Genomic DNA, 19548 nt, shown 5'->3' on the forward strand with positions numbered 1-19548 from the left:
ATTAGGAGTTTCTCCTTGCTAGTTAAGATATTTTTGTAAAGATCTGTGTATAATTCTCTTATCAATAGATAACCAAGATTCCGTTGAATGGACCAGGCTGTGATCACTTTAAGTCCTGCAGTCAGTGTCTTTCAGCACCTCCTTTCATGCAGTGTGGCTGGTGTAGCGATCAGTGTGTGAGGTCCTGGGAGCATGTTAAAAGGATGTGGACGCAGGAGACATGTTTGCCGAGAGTTTATGAGGTAAAAATTTTTTTCCCCCAAAATTTATCTCAGAGGTAGGATGCTATTTCAAGCATACCTGTCCAACAGAATGTACCTCAGGCCTCTTGAGCCTTCTGAGCCCTGGAAGTCTGCAGATGCTAGCTTTTCAGCTAGCTGGCCTAGGCAGTAAAAAGGGCAAGCTGCCTTTTCCCCTTAAAAAATCTCAGAACTTTTCAAGACCAGGAGCAGAGCTGTCTGTGATGAAGAGAGTTTGTGTTCATGTAACTGTTTATTCCTGTTATTCTGCATTCCAACAGTATCAGGATTGGTGGTGTCATCGCATTAGGATCTGTATAAACACATAGGAAGGCATGGCCCTGCCCTAAAGAGCTTACAGTGTATGAACGCAAATTACACATGGATGCTGAGGGGAGAGGACTACAACCAAATAGATACCATTTTAATATACATTTTTTCTCTTTTTTTTAAATTATGATAAATAAAGTTTCTGCTGTCTTTACTTTCCCCTCAGTGTAATTAGCCTTAACGGGCTGCTGGCCTCATGTAAATAAACACCCCACATTCTGTGCTCCATAGCTCTCCCATTCTGGATTTGTCCCTCTGCTGGGGTCTGTGCAAGAAGCCCTCGTCTTCAGTAACTACCATTTACTGTCTTAAATGTGGAACTGGGGCAGGGTTTCAGCTGATCTGTTTGTGATTTTAAAAAAGGAAATTCCCTTCACCTGGTGGGGGAAGGAGGGCAAGTCACCTCTCAAAGCCTTCCTCATAGGGAGAATGGGTAAGAAGAAGCTTCCTGCTCACAGCTGCTGGAGATGATGTGGAGGAGTTCCCCATCCCATCTCATATTTTGATGGATGGCTCTGTCTCTTCTTCCCTCCCACCACCCCTGCCACTTTTTGGTTTGTGGCACTGATGGGAGAGAAAGGGAACATCTTTAGGCCAGGTGCTTTTTCAAACATCTCCCCAGCCTGGACAGTTTCTTGAGTGTCATTCCCATAGGCCTGGTTGTCATATGCATGGCCCTGGGGCAGGGCAGAGTCTGTGGCTCTGTCCATGGGAAAAAGGACAGTTGAAGGCTGCTTTCAGTTGTTAGAAGACCCCATAAATGTTAAAAAGTACACAAGAGCAAAATTACACTGATAATCAAAGAGCCCACTAGCTCGTTGCTGTTTTCATTTAGCTATGGTTAAGACAAGATTTGTACTGGCTGACTGTGCATTTAACCAAGTCATTTTGTGTTAAGTGTGACACAATTATGAAGGCCTTGTTTCATGGAGCAGTTAATACACCAGTAAATGGAGCGGAGAACAAGCATAAAACCTTCTTATAGCATTTATAGCCATTATTTTTACTGATGTATACAGTGTTAAATTCTTATTCCTTTTGCACATCTGAACTCATAAATAGGGATGAAACTTAGAAACTTGAAAGACTCAGCACAAAGAGAGAGACACTTTTTAAAATAAATAATATTTCACTAAACCCAGAGGTGGATGATTCACATGCTGTACCTGCTTAAACATAATATCCAAGCAAAGCTGCTGAAAGACGTTTGAGTTTTGTTAATAACCTATAAAAAACATTTTAAATGGTGGTTTTTCTTTTCTACATTTATGTTTCAAATATGAAGTCACTCTGGGGGTAAAGTAGGCAAAACCCAATCAACAAACAATGAAATTTTATTGGGAACCAAACCTACAAAAGTCTTATTTATCTTTATATTAGGATTGTGAATACCAAAATGATTTTGTTACTGCTTCTCCACTGTCTTGTGCAGTCATTTACATCTGTGCAAAGGTCTGTAAAATAAGAATGGGAATGTTTTACACTCACTTTGTACAAGTGCACAACATTCTATGGCAGGAGTGGGCAAACTTTTTGGCCCAAGGGCCACATTGGAATTACGAAACAGTATAGAGGGCCAGGTAGGGAAGGCTGTGCCTCACCAAACGGCCTGGCCCCTGCCCCCTATCCACCCCCTGACTGCCCCCCGCAGAACCCCTGACCCATCCAACCCCCCCTGCTCCTTGTCTCCTGACCGCCCCTCCGGGACTCCACACCCTATCCAAACCCCCCTGCTTCCTGTCCCCTGACTGCCCCAACCCCTATCCACACCCACACCCCCTGACAAACCCCCTGGGACCCCCAACCCATCCATCCCTCCCCCACTCCTTCTCCCCTGACCACCCCCTTCCAGGACCCCCGTCCCTAACTGCCCCCCCAGGACCCCACCCCTTATCCAACTCCCCCTGCTCCCTGGTCCTCCCTGAACCCCAGGACCCCACCCCCTATCCAACCCCCGCTGCTCCCTGGCTCCTGACCACCCCCACCAAACCTCCACCCCATCCAACCGCCCCCTGTCCCCTGACTGCCCCCCGGGACCTTCTGCCCTCCCCCTGTCCCCTTACCCTTACCAGGCTGCTCAGAGCAGCAGGACAGGCTCATTTGAAAGCCTGTGAGGTGGGCAGGCGCAAGCCGCACTGCCCACGCAGCGTCATAATTGCAGGGGAAGGGGAACAGCGGAGGAGGGGCCAGGGGCTAGCCTCCTCGGCCAGGAGCTCAGGGGCCAGGCAAGACAGTCCCGCGGGCCGGATGTGGCCAACGGGCCGTAGTTTGCCCACCCCATTCTATGGTCTGTGTTATACAGTCCAGACTAGATGATCTAATGATCCTTCTGGCCTTAAAATCTATGAATTTGTGAATCACACATGTACATGGGTGCATGACACTGGACACAAGGCAGTAGAGAATCAAGCCCAGAGAGTCTCCATTGCATCATAATTAAATACATACATATGATGTTTCTACAAGACCAAACTGTTCAAAGCTATATAACATAGCTTATTTTGTGTGTAGGTACTGATTTTCAGATATCCTGAGCACATACATTGACTTCAATCAGAGTTGAGTGTACTGAGCCATTCTTAAAACCTGTCCTGTAGAGCCCAGTTCTGCAATCCTTATATTGAGTAGTGCTGACTCATGAGGGTAATCCCTTTAAGGTCAATGCAATGATTCCTCTCAATAAAGTATTTCAGTACAAGTGTGGATTGCACAATTGGACCCCTAGAACTTTAAAGAGAGCAAGATCTCATAAGTTTTTTCATGCTTATTTATAATTTAGTGCCCTGTGTTCAAATGTGTGTGTGTGTGTATATATATTTTAAATTTCAGTGACTATGTGTCAGTGATTGATCTTCAAAGTGAGTCTCCTGAAGGTTTGCATTACAGCATGCACAAGTTTGTAAAACTTGTTTCTAGAAGGCTTGGAAGGAAAATAATGCAGCTAAGTGCTTAGTTCCCTGTGGATTGCTAGCTGTTAAGGCAAATTTCTTGCTTTGCTTGACCATGACATTTAAAATTATTATTGAAAAAATTATTTTAAACAGATTATTAATCTTTTTCGGTTCTATCTTTAAACCCATGTGCATAAAATACAAGAGCCAAGCATGTTTTGTTCCTAACAAATGGAGGAAGCCTGCTTTGCATGATGTTTGACATTCAATCCTAAAATCCCACAAAAAGTAAGCAAGATTTCAGGGAGACAGAGGTTTATGTTCTGTGATATCTTTCACCTGAAGCAGACGCAAGAGATGCTTTGAGGGCCTGATCCAAAGCCCACTGAAGTAAATGGTTGACGTCAGTGGGATTTGGATCAGGGTCTGAAAAAATTGTTCCCAGTATATTCCATTTTTTATATTCCAGCGTTTTATTCCATGAAAAATCTACTAGGGGATTTTCTCCCTGTAAACGAGGAAGAAAGGAGCATTGTAGATCTCCCAGTTGTTTCCCCCTTGCTTTAAATATCGAAGATCTTTATTTGGAGTTTTGGGTCACAGTGACCATTCTCCCAACTGGAGAGGTCTCAGCGGGGTTCTTGCACTCCAAACTGCTTCTTTCCAAACATTCTCTAAATGGTAAAAACAGACGGAATCCTTCCATATAGAAAAATGTGCCATATAGAAAAACACAGCTAGCTGTTGGTGAGACAAACAACTCCAGTTCTCACAGACAGGGTTTCTTTGAACACTCAACTGTTTGGCACAGTATACCTATCAAAATGTTTTGCAATTATTGCTTATGCCAACAAATAAGTGCGTTTTCTCAGCCTGGACAGACAGTGCTAAATCAAATCTGGGAGTCTTGGATGGGTCTCATCAGAGATAACTTGGTAATGGAACAAATTGCAATGCTCCATTTGTGGGATTCAGGTCACTGTGGCATGTGAACTGCACAGGAGAAAAAAATAGGATTGTGTCCAATCTTGCTTGTTTACTGTGTATAAAGAAGCCCTGAGAGGTTTTGTTGTTGTTTTTAAACAGGGTGGCTTTTTATCTTAGAAATATCAGGAATGTCAGGCCTTTTGTTCCCTGTTTAATAGGAGGACTCATTCGAGGTTTCAGATGTGCATTGTGAGCTTTCTTGTCCCTTAATTGAAGGGATGGAGCTGTTGAATCTTTAACATTTTTTCTTCCAACAGTTTATAGGGCATTTGAAGTTAAACAAGGTGGCTGTTAAAACCAAGTAAAAAAAAAAACAGAGTTTTAAACTTTCTTAATAAAAATCACTTCTGCTCTCATTTAAGGCCTGATCCAAAGCCCAGGAAAGATGATGGATAGACCGCCTTTGACTTCAAAGGGCTTTGGATCAAGCCGTGAATTGGGTTTCATTGCTGTTATCTGTGATGTTTTCTTACTCCTACTAGTTCTTCACTCGTTCCATAAATTCTTCTAATTAAAACAGGTAGACAGGTCCTGAGTTTCAGACTGTTTAGAACTGTTTGTTTTTTGTTTACTTTTATTAACATCTAATTAATGCAAATGCACTATGAAGAGGTTGCAGAAAAGACCTGTTCGTTAAACACCCTTCAGAAGGCTTACAATTCAGTTTCTGTAAGTCCTCCAAGAAAAAGTCTGGAAAACAAGGCTGGACTCTTTTGATATATTTAAGGTACAAACAATAAAAATAAATAAATGAATTAAAGCTCATTGCAGGCCTTTTTATTCAATATAAAAAACACAAAAGATCAGAAAGTGTTTTTTAATCCTTTAATATCCACTTCTAAAACTTACCTTTTAAGCTTGTTTTGCAGGATGTAATGGCTAGATTTGGTATCCCTTGATTCATGTCATCCCCCAGCATACATTATATGGCTGATGTCACACCCTACCTTTGAGGAATAAGGCCATTTAAGAGGGGTCAGGTAAGTCCCTTCGCTTACAATATTGCATAGTTTTGTGAAGTTTGCTTTTAATTTCCTTATTTGATAGCTGACTGGCTACAAATGGGGATATTCAAATGGTACGGACCTGTGCATTATTGTTCAGACAATGGGATTTACCTCACCCCTACAAAACAATTTCATTCCCTAGTAGGGCTCCATGGTGAGTGTTACCCCGAAGGCAGAGTGCACGCTGAGTTACATGGAGCAGGGGCAATGATCCAAAGTCAGTCTCAACTTTGGGGACCTAGAAACAGAAGACAAATAAGGAAAATGTAACTCTGAGAACCAGTGAACACAAACCCATAATGGCCTAGTGCCCCGTACTGTAGAAGGTGTAATACTGGCTGTAGTATAATGTGCTGAGTGGCTATGTGGGCATCTCTGTTTTATTCTAACTCCATTCCCCCAACCCTTGGATAGGTCCCCTGTGTTTTGCTCAGTCACAGCCTGATCCAAAGCCTGTTGAAGTCAACGGAAAGACTCCCACTGCTTTCAATGAGCTTCTTCTGGTTTTTGATGACAGTAGTAAATTTCACTGTATAGAATATATGATATAATTCCTGTGAAGTATTTCTCAACAGCTTTTTACCTACAGTTTCATTTGTGAGATTCTTCATGTATAGCTACTAGGAGAGTTGAAAGGAAATGAGTCTGTCTTACTGGATTTTAGATGAAATAATAGCCACGTAGTTCTTAAGCAGTTTTCTTTCAGCTTGAGAGTGCAGAAATAGAATTTATGAAAGGCACAATTGTATTGAATTTTAAGGGCAAATGTGCTATCTCTAGGAGCATTAAGCCAAAGACATTTAAGTACTATGATCACAAGTGTAAGTTAAGTCTGTTGATTATCTGGTAGTGACTGGAATGTTTGCAAACTTAGGCAGTATTGTTAAAAGCCCACATCAACCCTAAACCCCCGTGTCTTTTAGATTTTTATTGGCAGTGCTTTGCTGAATACCTTAACTGAGGTTTGTACAACTTCTATAGTGTTCCTATGTTTTTCCCACCATTGTTCTATTTTACAACACAATTTACAATATACAGAAAAAAAGCATTTCCTTTCTAGATTGTCAGTATGTTGCTGAGAGGTAGTTTATTTTTAACTCAGAATTAGAAGTAACCAAATGTAACAGATTTTAGTCAAAGAATAGTAGAAGTCTTATTAACTTTGTAACTGCCAAAGCAATATCTGATTAAGATGTCTTTGAAGTTGCTCCATTATGAACCTGCCCTTTCACCAAGCTAACAAAAAAGTTACATGGTCATTTTTGGACTCTTTTTTTGTTCGGCATCCAGCTCGTAATAAAATACATACATTATATGTTTAACATACCAGAAATGGGACGTAAAAGACAAGATCAGGAGGATTAAAAAGGCTATTACAGTGCACAGCTTGTTCAGTGCCCCTAAACACTATCCCTCAAAGCTTTCTAGCAAAGGTTTTGTTATTTATTGCTACTGTCTGAGGAAGCCCATAATGTGATGAATGAAAGGTGATGAACAATTAAGATAAATGGTAGGATACCGTCTACCAGAAGAAGTGCTTCTATAAAACTATTCTCCTCCTTTGCACATTCTGTAAAATTCATCTGAAGTTCTAGCAAAACTAATACAACAGTATATTTTTTTCTTATAGATTGTCCCAAGGAGCGCTCCATTAGAAGGCGGAACAACACTTACAGTGTGTGGCTGGGACTTTGGATTCAGCAAAAATAATAGATTCGACTTAAAAAATACAACAGTTCTTATTGGAGGAAAGCCTTGTACTCTGGAAGTAAAAGTTAGCAACAAAAACAAGTAAGATACTTAAAATGTCCTGCATAGTAAATCACTTAGAGTCTTCACTTGCTGGATTCAGAGTAGCAGCCGTGTTAGTCTGTATCCGCAAAAAGAAAAGGAGTACTCGTGGCACCTTAGAGACTAACAAATTTATTTGAGCATAAGCTTTCATGAGCTACAGCTCACTTCATTGGATGCATTCAGTGGAAAATACAGTGGGGAGATATTATATACACAGAGAACATGAAACAATGGGTGTTACCATACACAGTGTAACAAGAGTGATCAGGTAAGGTGAGCTATTACCAGCAGGGGAGCGGGGGGCGGGGAAACCTTTTGTAGTGATAATCAAGGTAGGCCATTTCCAGCAGTTGACAAGAACGTGTGAGGAACAGTGTGTGTGTGTGGGGGGAATAAACGTGGGAAAATAGTTTTACTTTGTATAATGACACATCTACTCCCAGCCTTTATTCAAGCCTAAGTTAATTGTATCCAGTTTGCAAATTAATTCCCATTCAGCAGTCTCTCGTTGGAGTCTGTTTTTGAAGTTTTTTTGTTGAAGAATTGCCACTTTCAGGTCTGTAATCGAGTGACCAAAGAGTTTGAAGTGTTCTCCGACTGGTTTTTGAATGTTATAATTCTTGATTTCACATTTGGGGACAATGTATACCTTCAAATCAGCGGCACTGCTATGGGTACCCGCATGGCCCCACAGTATGCCAACATTTTTATGGCTGACTTAGAGCAACGCTTCCTCAGCTCTCATCCCCTAATGCCCCTACTCTACTTGCACTACACTGATGACATCTTCATCATCTGGACCCATGGAAAAGAAGCCCTTGAGGAATTCCACCGTGATTTCAACAATTTCCATCCCACCATCAACCTCAGCCTGGACCAGTCCACACAAGAGATCCATTTCCTGGACACTACGGTGCTAATAAGTGATGGTCACATAAACACCACCCTATACCGGAAACCTACTGACAGCTGTGCTTACCTACATGCCTCCAGCTTTCATCCAGACCACACCACATGATCCATTGTCTACAGCCAAGCTCTATGATACAACCGCATTTGCTCCAACCCCTCAGACAGAGACAAACACCTACAAGATCTCTATCAAGCGTTCTTAGAACTACAATACCCACCTGCTGAAGTGAAGAAACAGATTGACAAAGCCAGAAGAGTATCCAGAAGTTACCTACCACATGACAGGCCCAACAAAGAAAATAACAGAACGCCACTAGTCATCACCTTCAGCCCCCAACTAAAACCTCTCCAACACATCATCAAGGATCTACAACCTATCCTGAAGGACAACCCATCCCTCTCACAGATCTTGGGAGACAGGCCAGTCCTTGCTTACAGACAGCCCCCCAGACTGAAGCAAATACTCACCAGCAACCACACACCACACAATAGAACCACTAACCCAGGAACCTATCCTTGCAACAAAGCCCGTTGCCAACTGTGTCCACATATCTATTCGGGGGACACCATCATAGGGCCTAATCACATCAGCCACACTATCAGAGGCTCGTTCACCTGTGCGTCTACCAATGTGATATATGCCATCATGTGCCAGCAATGCCCCTCTGCCATGTACATTGGCCAAACTGGACAGTCTCTATGTAAAAGAATAAATGGACACAAATCAGATGTCAAGAATTATAACATTCAAAAACCAGTCAGAGAACACTTCAATCTCTTTGGTCACTCGATTACAGACCTAAAAGTGGCAATTCTTCAACAAAAAAACTTCAAAAACAGACTCCAACGAGAGACTGTTGAATGGGAATTAATTTGCAAGCTGGATACAGTTAATTTAGGCTTGAATAAAGACTGGGATTAGATGTGTCATTACACAAAGTAAAACTATTTCCCCACATTTATCCCCCCCCCCCACACACACACACACACTGTTCCTCACACATTCTTGTCAACTGCTGGAAATGGCCCACCTTGATTATCACTACAAAAGGGTTTTTTTTTTCCTTCTGCTGCTGGTAATAGCTCACCTTACCTAATCACTCTTGTTACAGTGTGTATGGTAACACCCTTTGTTTCATGTTCTCTGTGTACATAAAACCTCCCCACTGTATTTTCCACTACATGCATCCGATGAAGTGAGCTATAGCTCACGAAAGCTTATGCTCAAATAAATATGTTCGTCTCTAAAGTGCCACAAATACTCCTTTTCTACTTGCTGGATTGTAGCTCTCCAACAGCATCTGGCTTCCTCTAGTTCCCAGGTTTCAGACCCATACAGTAGTATAGAAACAGCATTAGTCTTGGACAACAGCCTCCTCAGAAAAGGGGAATCCATTGAGGACCTCCATGTTGGAGGTCTGATATCCTAGCTAAGGCTGATAGTTCTTTCAGTAGTCTTTTCTGTGATTGACCATGAGGTGTGCTGCCACATCTGTGGGACCTGACAAAGGTGAAAGGGTGTTAGGAAAGTTCTGCTTGTTTCTGTTAGTGAGATCCAAGAAGGTGGTAATGGATAACTGCTCTTCATAACTATGATACCTTAGTCAAGGTCCCATAGGGCTCGGTTTTGCCATCTCTCCCTTTCAAATTTGAGAAGCTGCCTGGGAGATGATGAGGGGATACATGCATTATTGTCACCAATAGTCTGATGACTCTTTGTACATCTCCTCTGCCTCAGACACTAAAAAAACTGTTTCCATATTTTCCTGATGTCTGGCAGAGACACCAGGATGAAAGTCTTAAGCTCACAGTAGACAAGACAGAGACATTGGTTAGCATCTTGAGGAACTGGCAAATTCTATGAATATTCTCTTTCAGCTGATGACATCTGCCTATATATTGATAAAGCAACCTGCTGTCTCAGGGTCTTGCTAGATACATCACTACCCATCTAGTTCCAGATAGAAAATGCCATGTATAGCCACTGTTGCTATCTTAAGCTGCGCAAAGATGTGCTCTTTCCTTTCTAATAGAGATGTCACTGCTATGCCATGATAACTCTCCTGAATAGTTTAACATGGCAAATAAAACAATTTAAGGAAAAGAAATTGACTATATATCTATATACATATATATAGATATAAAAATGTATTGATGCATATTGCCATCACATTCTAATTTATTTTTTCAGTAAAGTTTAAATTTAAAAAAGACGCTAATAGTTGTACATTTTTGCTGCCTGACAAAATTCAGATGTAAAGAGAAATTTTTAAAACAAAGTAACTATTTACATGTATAAGATACACTGGCTTTCTGTCACATACTCAGTGTTTTCAGAAATATAATATTCGATATATCAACATAATTTTCCCTGGCGCTATTCTAACACTATAGTGATGTGAAGTTTAGTGTGATACTAAAGAACTACAGTTCATTAGATTGTTATTTCTAAAGTATCCATCACTCAGATGGATTTATGATTTTTGTTTAGTATAGGTGCTATATTATTATGAGTTCATGTGACTCCATTTTCATATGAAATAGTCAATCCAGAAAACAAAATAAAAACCATCTTGTTTTTTATTTTTCAAAGGCTAGAATGCACTGTTGCTGCTGCAAAGAACCCCAGTTTTAATATAACCAGCAGTGTTTCAAGTGGACATGGCACATCTCCCTTCAACACGTTTTCCTATGTGGTAAGCACTCTGATTAAAATTGTAGTGCCAAAATTAATTTAATTATTCATTAAAACAGGAGATTAGATGGAGCATGGATCTGACCCAGCACAGCAATTCCTATGTTCCTATTTGTGTCATTGTTGCCTCATTAAAGTGCTAAGAATATTATGATTGTATCTTCTAAAATCCTTTTTTAAAGATATTGAAGCACAATTTAACAAGGCCATTTATTATTTTTACCCCTACAGAATCCTGTAATAACAAGTATCTCTCCCGCCTATGGTCCCAAGTCTGGTGGAACATTATTAACATTATCAGGGAAATACTTAAAGAGTGGAAAATCCAGAGAGATTTATGTTGGTGAGAAACCATGCACCTTAAAAAGGTATTATATTCACAAGAGTATTGTAAGAGTATTTGCTTTGTATTATGAATTGGGTTTGATTGAATGTTTTGGACATACAAAGTAAATGAATCCATCCCCTAATGCTATGTAGAAGTGGCACTGTAGTATATGTGCAGAGTATTTGAATGTGCTAGTTTTCTGTTCTGGTGTAGTCCCTTTGCCCTACAGGTCAGGAGATTTCACCTCTTCTGTAGTGCGTACATTTCACTACAGCCCAAGAGGAAGTAAAAAGGTGATGACAAGTTGTGATGATAGCTCCTGACTGGCTAAGAATTGCACACATCCTATTATTTTTGTCTGCCCCACCCCCATGCCAACCCATTTGTTCTTCTGGTCGATCTGTTATATCTTGTCTTTAAGACCATTGAGGTATTTTCTATATGTTTGTACAGTATCTAGCACAGTGGGGCCCTGACCTGTTTGAGGCCTTCCCCTGCACCAAGTCTCAGTTAACGCGGCTTCTGAGACTGGCTGCTGCAGGTATTGTTTTGCTGTGTAGACGTATCCTAAATGCTACCTCCGTATAATCATTAAATAATAATAATAGCTATAGGTTTTGGGTTGAGAAATGTCATGAAGTTCTCCCTATTTTTCTCATCTACAATAATAATATTTGTATTATTGTAGTGCTTAGCTCCAGTCATGGACCAGGACACTGTTATGCTAGGCGCTGTACAAACACTGATGTTGCATTTATTGTTACATACGTTGTGCCCAGTCCTATCCTTGGTTAAATGGGTGTGATGCATACTTAAGGTAATGGAAGTTGTACCCATTTTCTTTGGGGCAGAATTGGTCTAAATATTGAGTTTTTCCACATGGTTATGGAGAGACCTAATGGCAAAAACTCACACTTGTGGGACACATGAGAGAGCAATGGTCTATGTGTTAGTGTCAGAGTCAGAAGGGCTGTATTTCATTCCTGGCTCTGACACTGATTTAATGTACATTCTTGACCAAGTCATTTGAATTCTCTGAAACTCCATTTCCCAGTCTGTAAAATGGAGATACTTATCTTGCAGGGAAGCAATTGGATCTAAGGTGCAAAGTATTGTATTGTATATGTTTTTTTAAAATTATGAGAATTGCTCACGCAAAATAATGGCATACCTCCTCTGCAGATGTGACTGCAGGAAGTATGAAAAACACTTCAAAATAATGAAAATATTGTTGCCCATTAACAGCCTATTTCAGTTTGTTAAGGCAATGAGTTTGATTCTCCTCAGACTCGTACTTGTTTTACACTAGTGTAACTCCACTTATTTTGGTTAAGTTACTCCCGAGTTTCATTGGTGAAAGTGAAAGTGATGAGCCTTACATCCACTGATCTCTCAAACTACTGAATACATAAAGGCACAAGTTGACTCTCACCTCCTCCCCAAGACAAAGTGAGATAGCCTCCAAATTGCCACCATGGGATTACAATATGGTCTTTTGTCCTTGTTTTTTTTTAGTATTGACCTTTGTTCATTCTTCCTTCACCTTTTGAAAGGCCCTGTGACCTGTGCTGGGTGACAAACAATTATCTTAGGCCACTTCCACATGTACAGTATTAGGTGACTTTCAAAGCCTACTCAGTAAAAGCCCTTTGTCTCATTATTAAAGGCTATGGGCCAGATTCTCAACTGATGTAAATCAGGATAGATCCATCAGCTTCAGTGGCGCTATGGCAATTTACTACAGCCTTATGTGGCCATATATATGCAAGGTAGTTGGAATAGGGTTAAAATGCTAACATTCTCCAAGACCAAAATCCCAGTTTAACTTCACATAGCCTGTTTTTGGAGGGCCAAGATCATTATAGAGATTGTACAATGTCAGTCTTTTCTCATAAGAGCAGGACTGGGATGACAAGGACAAAGACATCTGAAAGACAGTTTAGCATAAATGGCATTATTGTCTCATCCTCATCTCATGTTTACTTTTGAGGTCCTGATCTTGCAATGTGAATTGCTTGTTTGGACCCCACTGGCAATTTGTGCTAGTGGATCCTCCTGCAAAATCAGGGCCCAATTTAGGAGTGTGTTTTAAACAGATTATGTGTTTTGTGATTATTGCAAGACAAGTTCCTCTCTTCTTCTGTAATTTCCTTTCAGTGAATCTGATAGCACCATAGTGTGTTACACACCTGCACAAAGAATTCCATCGGAATATCCTGTTAAAATGAAGATTGATTTAGCTACTCGAGAAGCTAAGGGTCATTTTACGTACAAGGAAGACCCTTTTGTTTTTAAAATTCATCCAGCTAAATCTTTTCTTAGGTGAGTAAAAGTGTCTCAAGTCAGCAGTGTGAAAAGGACAGACTCTTTTAAGCTGTGCTTTGAAAGCAATGTATAAAATACACTAGCAAATACTTAGGACTTTTTTCTATCTTCCTTTAAAATGCACATTTCCTTTTTTTGTTCTGGTGTATCAGAAATTAAATACAATTATTCAGTTTTGTAAATTATTTTTCTTTTTTCTCTTTTGTTCCTGTTTGTTTGGTTTTTTTATCATGAGTGTGAAAGAAACTTAATTCCCAGAAATAAATATCACTACTATAAGCTATATTTCAGCTTGTATTTCCTATTCCATTTGTATGTCTTTAATTTTGTTTCCATGCTGTAATTTGATCTAAAATATATTTGATTATATGGATTTTTCTAGAAAATACAATAGTAATGATTTATTTTTAATTTTTACCAGTGGTGGGAGCACAATCACAGTTCATGGAATCAACTTGAATTCAGTGTGTCTTCCTCAGATGGTGATCACTGTACCTAAGCTAGGAAAGAACTTCACTGTGGTGAGTCATCCTCCTGGGTGATAAAATATCATCTCATCATCGTAACCTGAATGACTCTGTTCTCTTTGGTCAGCCTGGCTTGTTTGTACCTTGTACCTTGGGGGCTTGATCCTGCCCCCATTGGAGTCAACAGAAGTGTCAAAGGGGAATTGGTCCGTGTGAGTAGAACTGAGCCCAGTGCCCCTGTGTCAGAGCAGGTAAGCCTAATCCAGCCAATTCAAGGGGGCTAGACTACAAGTGGGCCTATAAAGGTCTGCCAGAGGGCAGGAAATGAGAGAGGGAAGAGAATGGGTGGGACAGGCTGTGTCTGGGTCCCTGGAGCAATGGGTGCTCAGGGAAGCAGCCCTGGGACTACTGCCCCAGGAAGGAAATAGAGGGGACTCAAATTGGGAAGCTGCCAGGAGATGGAGGGCCAGAGACCAGTGGAACCTGAAGCTAGGGGGAAAGGAGTGAGTTAAAAGACTGTTTTCTATTATGGTACTTGGTTGGGGTCAGAAAATGAGCCTTCCGAAAGGAGACTGGGCATAATAGTGAGTGTTTGGAAGCTCGGGAGAAGCCCCTCCTTGTTACAGGGAGGTTTTCCATTGACTCCATTGGGAACAGGATCAGACCCAGATTTCATTATCCACATAATTCTGATTGATTCTGCTACATGCAACAAAGCTCAATGATCATTTGAAAACTAGATTTTTAAAATCTATTTAGCACTAATAATAATAATATCTTATAAAGGATGCTATAGAGGAGTTTTGCAATTTGAGAGCAATAAAATAGTGCAAAGTAAATAATTAAAGAAATTATAGGGACAGATTATGCTCCAGTTGAAGCCAACTGCCAGACTGCCTTTGACTTTAATGGTGTGGGACTGGACCTGTGCTTGAGACATGAGTGATGATTCAACCCAAATTAAATTGCAAGTTACATTGCAAAGCACAGTTCAAAAAAGCAAACATAAAGGTAAGCACAAATAAGAAGTCACATCACACTTTTTTTTTAACATTTTAAATTAAATCATTGAAGAAGAATAAAACATTGGAGCCTGTTGCTATGCTCCTTGGGTTTTTGTGCTTCTCTGCCAGCCTACCTCCTGTTGAGTTTCACTGCCAGTCATTCCTCCACCAGTCTCTGCCCCCAGATTTATTCCTCAAGGCAGGTTCTGCATTGCAAAGGGAGAAGTGCAGGGGGAGAGACAGTTAATATTGACAGACTCAGCACTCAGATCCTGCAGGGGTTGGTGATGCAAAGTGGGCTTGGCTGCTGCCCTTAACCATGAGGAACGTTCACAGAGGAGCAACCATGGTGTCAAGAGAAGGAGGAGATATTACTCTTCCTTCCATTTCCCTCAGCTTGGATCCAGAGTATCCAAGTGCCCTGCATGTATATGACATAGGGCCACAGCTCCATGATGGGCAATATGTGTGCACAGAAGTTGACTTCCTCAGTGGGAGCTGCAGGAGGTGCTGGGTAGCCTGAAGCTTTAGAGAACACAGCAATTAGCCAGCTTTGGAGAGAGTTTGCTCTGCTCTGCCTGTTCTCCTCAGCCCTTTGAAGAAGTCAATGTTTGAGCTGGTCAAAAAAAATTAGCGGAATAGTTTTCCATCAGAAAATGCAGTTTTCTCAAAATCAGAATGTTTCACAACAAAATTTTTGACAGGAATCATTTAGGTTTTCTCATTTCTTTATGTCAGAATATTTCGTTTCAATAACATGAAAGTGTTTCATTTCAGCTTTATCATTTTGATTTATTTCACTTAGACTTTCCTATATTCAAGTGTTAATTTTAATATATATATATATATATTGTGTTTACTGTTTTATATTAAATATTATAACACTTTGACATTATCAAAACAAAACATTTCCCCTTATTGTAATAAAATGATTCTGCAATATTGAAAAGAAACATTCTGATGTTTCCAAATTGAATTTTTTCTGCATTTCTGTTCTATGATGTTGAAATTTTGACCCTTCCTTCCAAGTCAGATGGAAATCAGATTTTGAGAAGTTGGAATTTCCTTCCAAATGGAAATTCCATTTTCTGACCAGCACTAGTTAGTTTCAAGAATAGCACTAGCTCTGCAGAGGCCTTGCATTCCCTGATGAAGAACTCTCATAAGTCCCATCCCAGGCTGAGGATAGAAGGAGGAGAGAGGCTCCTTCTTTCTTGTGCGGTTATATAAAGGCTTTGTATAATCTGGCCTTACCATCTGGAAACAAATTTTGAACTCATGTGCCTGCCTGCGAAATGAAGTCCCTCTAACCTCTGCTGTAAGTCTTGTTAATGGATCTCTTCTGTCCCCTAAGCATTTGAGGTCAATATTTTCTCTTTGAAAGCCTATACTTTGCCTTGATTCCCTAATAGCAAATAAGTAGTCATTTGGGAATCTTTTACTGTAGAGGAATGGCCCATCCTCATCCCCATCCATTGATTTGGACAGTATATTCATACTCTTAACTTCTTCTATAAAGGAATGTCCCAGGGTGTCTGAGGTGCAAAATTAGGAAGTACTTAGATTTTTAGACAAAAACCTCCTCTACCGCCACAGCCTGTAAAATATAGTCAGTTGTCACATCTATGATCCAATATGGATTTGTCCTGCTATCAGGCCAGGTATTTTGTGGCTTTTGCATTGTAACAGCATAAGATCATCTCTTTTCTCATTATTATTTTTTCATTTCAAGCATTTACAAAACTGGGTCCACAATATCTAGCCCCTTCCATTGGATAGCCTTGAGAACCTTTTAATTGCTCCCCTGTGATGCTGCTCTCTCTCATCTATTCCCAGTCACCTCCCGTGAGATTAAAGGAATAGTATAAAAGCTTTCTCAGATTTGGGATATCATGAATCTATCCCTGTTTGTAGTACCCATCAAACCCTAAAGCCTGGGATCATGCGAGTCTAGAGTAGCTTTATGAGATAATGTTGGAGGTAACTTTGCTGGTTTATTCTATTCCATGGAAATCACAGAAGCTCATCTTTTCCTCTCTTGAAGAACTTTTGCTTGCCCCTAACAGATACTGAGGGTCAGATTCTCTAGCTGGATTACCTCAGTCATACACAGCAGCTGTAAGCCTGCTACAAATGCCCAGCAGAGAATTCCCTTGTTGGAGGGGAACTCCCTGCAGATGTTCATGGGCCCTGCATCTCTCCTGGTATATGGACTGTGCAGGAGGGGCAAAAGGGAGGAGTGCTGAAGATACACCAATCCTCCAGTGATGTAGAGTCCATGAAAGACCCTAAGCCAGTGGTAGAACTGGTAGCAACTGAAATTTCTATTGAGGCCGGTCTGGCCTTCAGAATTAGGAACCCAAAATCAGGTGAGGCTGTAGCTCTGTCTACTGTTTGGCGCAGAGATCTGACAGCTTGGAGTTTGTACCGTCTGGAACAGACACTCTTTTTCTGTATTTTCATCCAATAAGATGACTAGAAGAGAAATAGGGGCAGATGCCACTGAATCATTAATACCCACTTGTGCAGCAGCCTAAACAGCAGCATCTGTCCTTGCAAAGGCTGGTGCATTCTGTGACAGATCTTCATGATCAACAGACCAAGTAAGGTTACCTCTGACATTCTCACCAAGAGAGAAAATCCTGTTGAGATGGGAGACTATACTCCCCAAGCCAGCCATTGAATTCCTATCCCTACCTCTCATTTTGTCGTCTACCAGATTACTGAGAAATCACCCTTTGGACTCTGAGATACAGATATCTAGGGGAGCAGAGACAATATAAAAGTCTCCCAAATTGCTGTAGATCTCATCCATCTTTCATTCATCATTGGAAAACTCCAAAATTTTAGACTCTGTGTCAAAGGTGAAGTTCTCCTCTCTGCCCCTTCTGACAGTTTCAAATCACATGGTATCTGGGTCAGCTGCTGGGTGACCCCTTAAATGTGGAGAAATATTTCTGCTCTTTATCCTGTTGAAAAAAATCAAACTGTGGATTGAAGTTCAGATTCTGTAAATCAAGCTTTCATTAATTGCCTCAAGAGTCACATTTTATGAAGGCAAAAATACATATCTTTAAGTGGTGAGTCAAATACATTAAGCAAAGGGTCATTATTCTCCCCTGGGTAAACTTATTTGCTATATGCTTGTGAAACACTCCACATTTTTGGCATCTTTTCTTCCTCATTTTCTTCTGATGCAGATTATAGTCATAAGCAGAACACAGGTTCAGCTTTTAAAGTAAATGTATTTTAAAACCTAATTAAATAAAAGTTAAAGGTGCTGCCTGATAGGCAGTATCTTAATTGAGTAGGCAATTGATTGAATTATAATTCTTTCCTTATAGATTCTCAATCCAATATTTCTTGAAAACTAAACCATCATATTTTTCAATTGCTAAAACCAATTTCAAGGTAAAAATGTCATGTCAAATCACGTAACAAAAAGGGCATTGCAAATAAGATTTATCTTGACCTTACCAATCAGTCACATTGCATCACCTCTAAAGAGTATTATTAGATTTTTATCATTCTCTGAGAGCATCCCCTTCAGAGACCGGCCTGATAAAGTAGCTGGCTTCAGAACCAATTCCAACAGATAGCCACAAACAAAGTTATGAATACCACTGCTATTGATTTAAAAGACATCACTACTGTACAGTAGATAAGATGTGTAATGAATTCACATTAATCAAATAAGAATAATGATTACCTAAGATGTATTTGGTTGTTTAAACATATGTATTTTAGTGATGACTTGCTGACCAGCACAATGCTATAGGAATCTTTAAAAAGGATAGTCATAAATAAGGAAAAAATAGCTTGATTCTATATTTTCATCATACATTTGTTATTAACACATTGACTCAAATTATCTTCTAGGTCCATTAGACACAGTAAAACTTGAACTACAGTACATGGCCCATCACTCAGCATTCAGAAGTAAACATACCAGAGCACATCCTCAGCTGGAGTAAATTGCTATGACGATTTACATCAACTCAGGATTTGACCCCACCTTGTTTAATAGTTATTTTTAACAATTCATTTATACTAGGCTAGTCAGTTTAATATATTAGGGTGTGTTAGACCTGAGTTCATAGACTTGAGTCAAAAAGAGAATCCTACAACAATGTTCCATTGGGCCAAAGAAACTTGGTTATGTTGCACAAGACAAGTGAGCTGGCCTTGTTGGGGACCAGACAGAGATGGTAACCGCCGGAACAATTTACCAAGGGTCATGGTGGATTCTTTATCACTGACAATTTTTAAATTAAGATTGGAAGTTTTTCTAAAAGATGTGCTCTATGAATTCTTCTACAGCCTGTGTTATACAGGAGGTCAGACTAGATGATCACAATGGTCCCTCCTGGCCTTGGAATCTATGAATTATTAACTCTCTGTATGCCCCAAGCCAGCTGAATTTGAAAAGACATTACAGGGAGGAAGGCACCTGCATGTAGTTAAGTCCAGGGTGTTGACTTTTGGGCCTGTTCCTGCTCCCATTGAAGTTGATGAGAGTTTTGCAGGCCCTTCAGTTAGAGCTTGACATTGCAGGGCGAAAGGCCCACA

The 19548-nt window shown here is 40.3% G+C and overlaps 1 protein-coding gene across 7 annotated transcripts in view; it reads left to right on the forward strand.

Annotated features, from left to right (window-relative positions):
- MET (MET proto-oncogene, receptor tyrosine kinase) overlaps positions 1–19548 on the forward strand; it is a 118712-nt gene that overhangs the window by 67913 nt on the left and 31251 nt on the right. For all 7 annotated transcript variants that reach the window (XM_073328148.1, XM_073328150.1, XM_073328152.1 and 4 more), the window contains 6 exons: positions 69–242; positions 7085–7245; positions 10754–10856; positions 11087–11223; positions 13341–13505; positions 13930–14029. In XM_073328148.1, the coding sequence (XP_073184249.1) occupies positions 69–242; positions 7085–7245; positions 10754–10856; positions 11087–11223; positions 13341–13505; positions 13930–14029 (840 nt within the window). The remainder of the gene's footprint in view (positions 1–68; positions 243–7084; positions 7246–10753; positions 10857–11086; positions 11224–13340; positions 13506–13929; positions 14030–19548) is intronic.

Source organism: Lepidochelys kempii, chromosome 1, assembly GCF_965140265.1.
Source record: "Lepidochelys kempii isolate rLepKem1 chromosome 1, rLepKem1.hap2, whole genome shotgun sequence".
Lineage (NCBI taxonomy): Eukaryota > Metazoa > Chordata > Testudines > Cheloniidae > Lepidochelys > Lepidochelys kempii.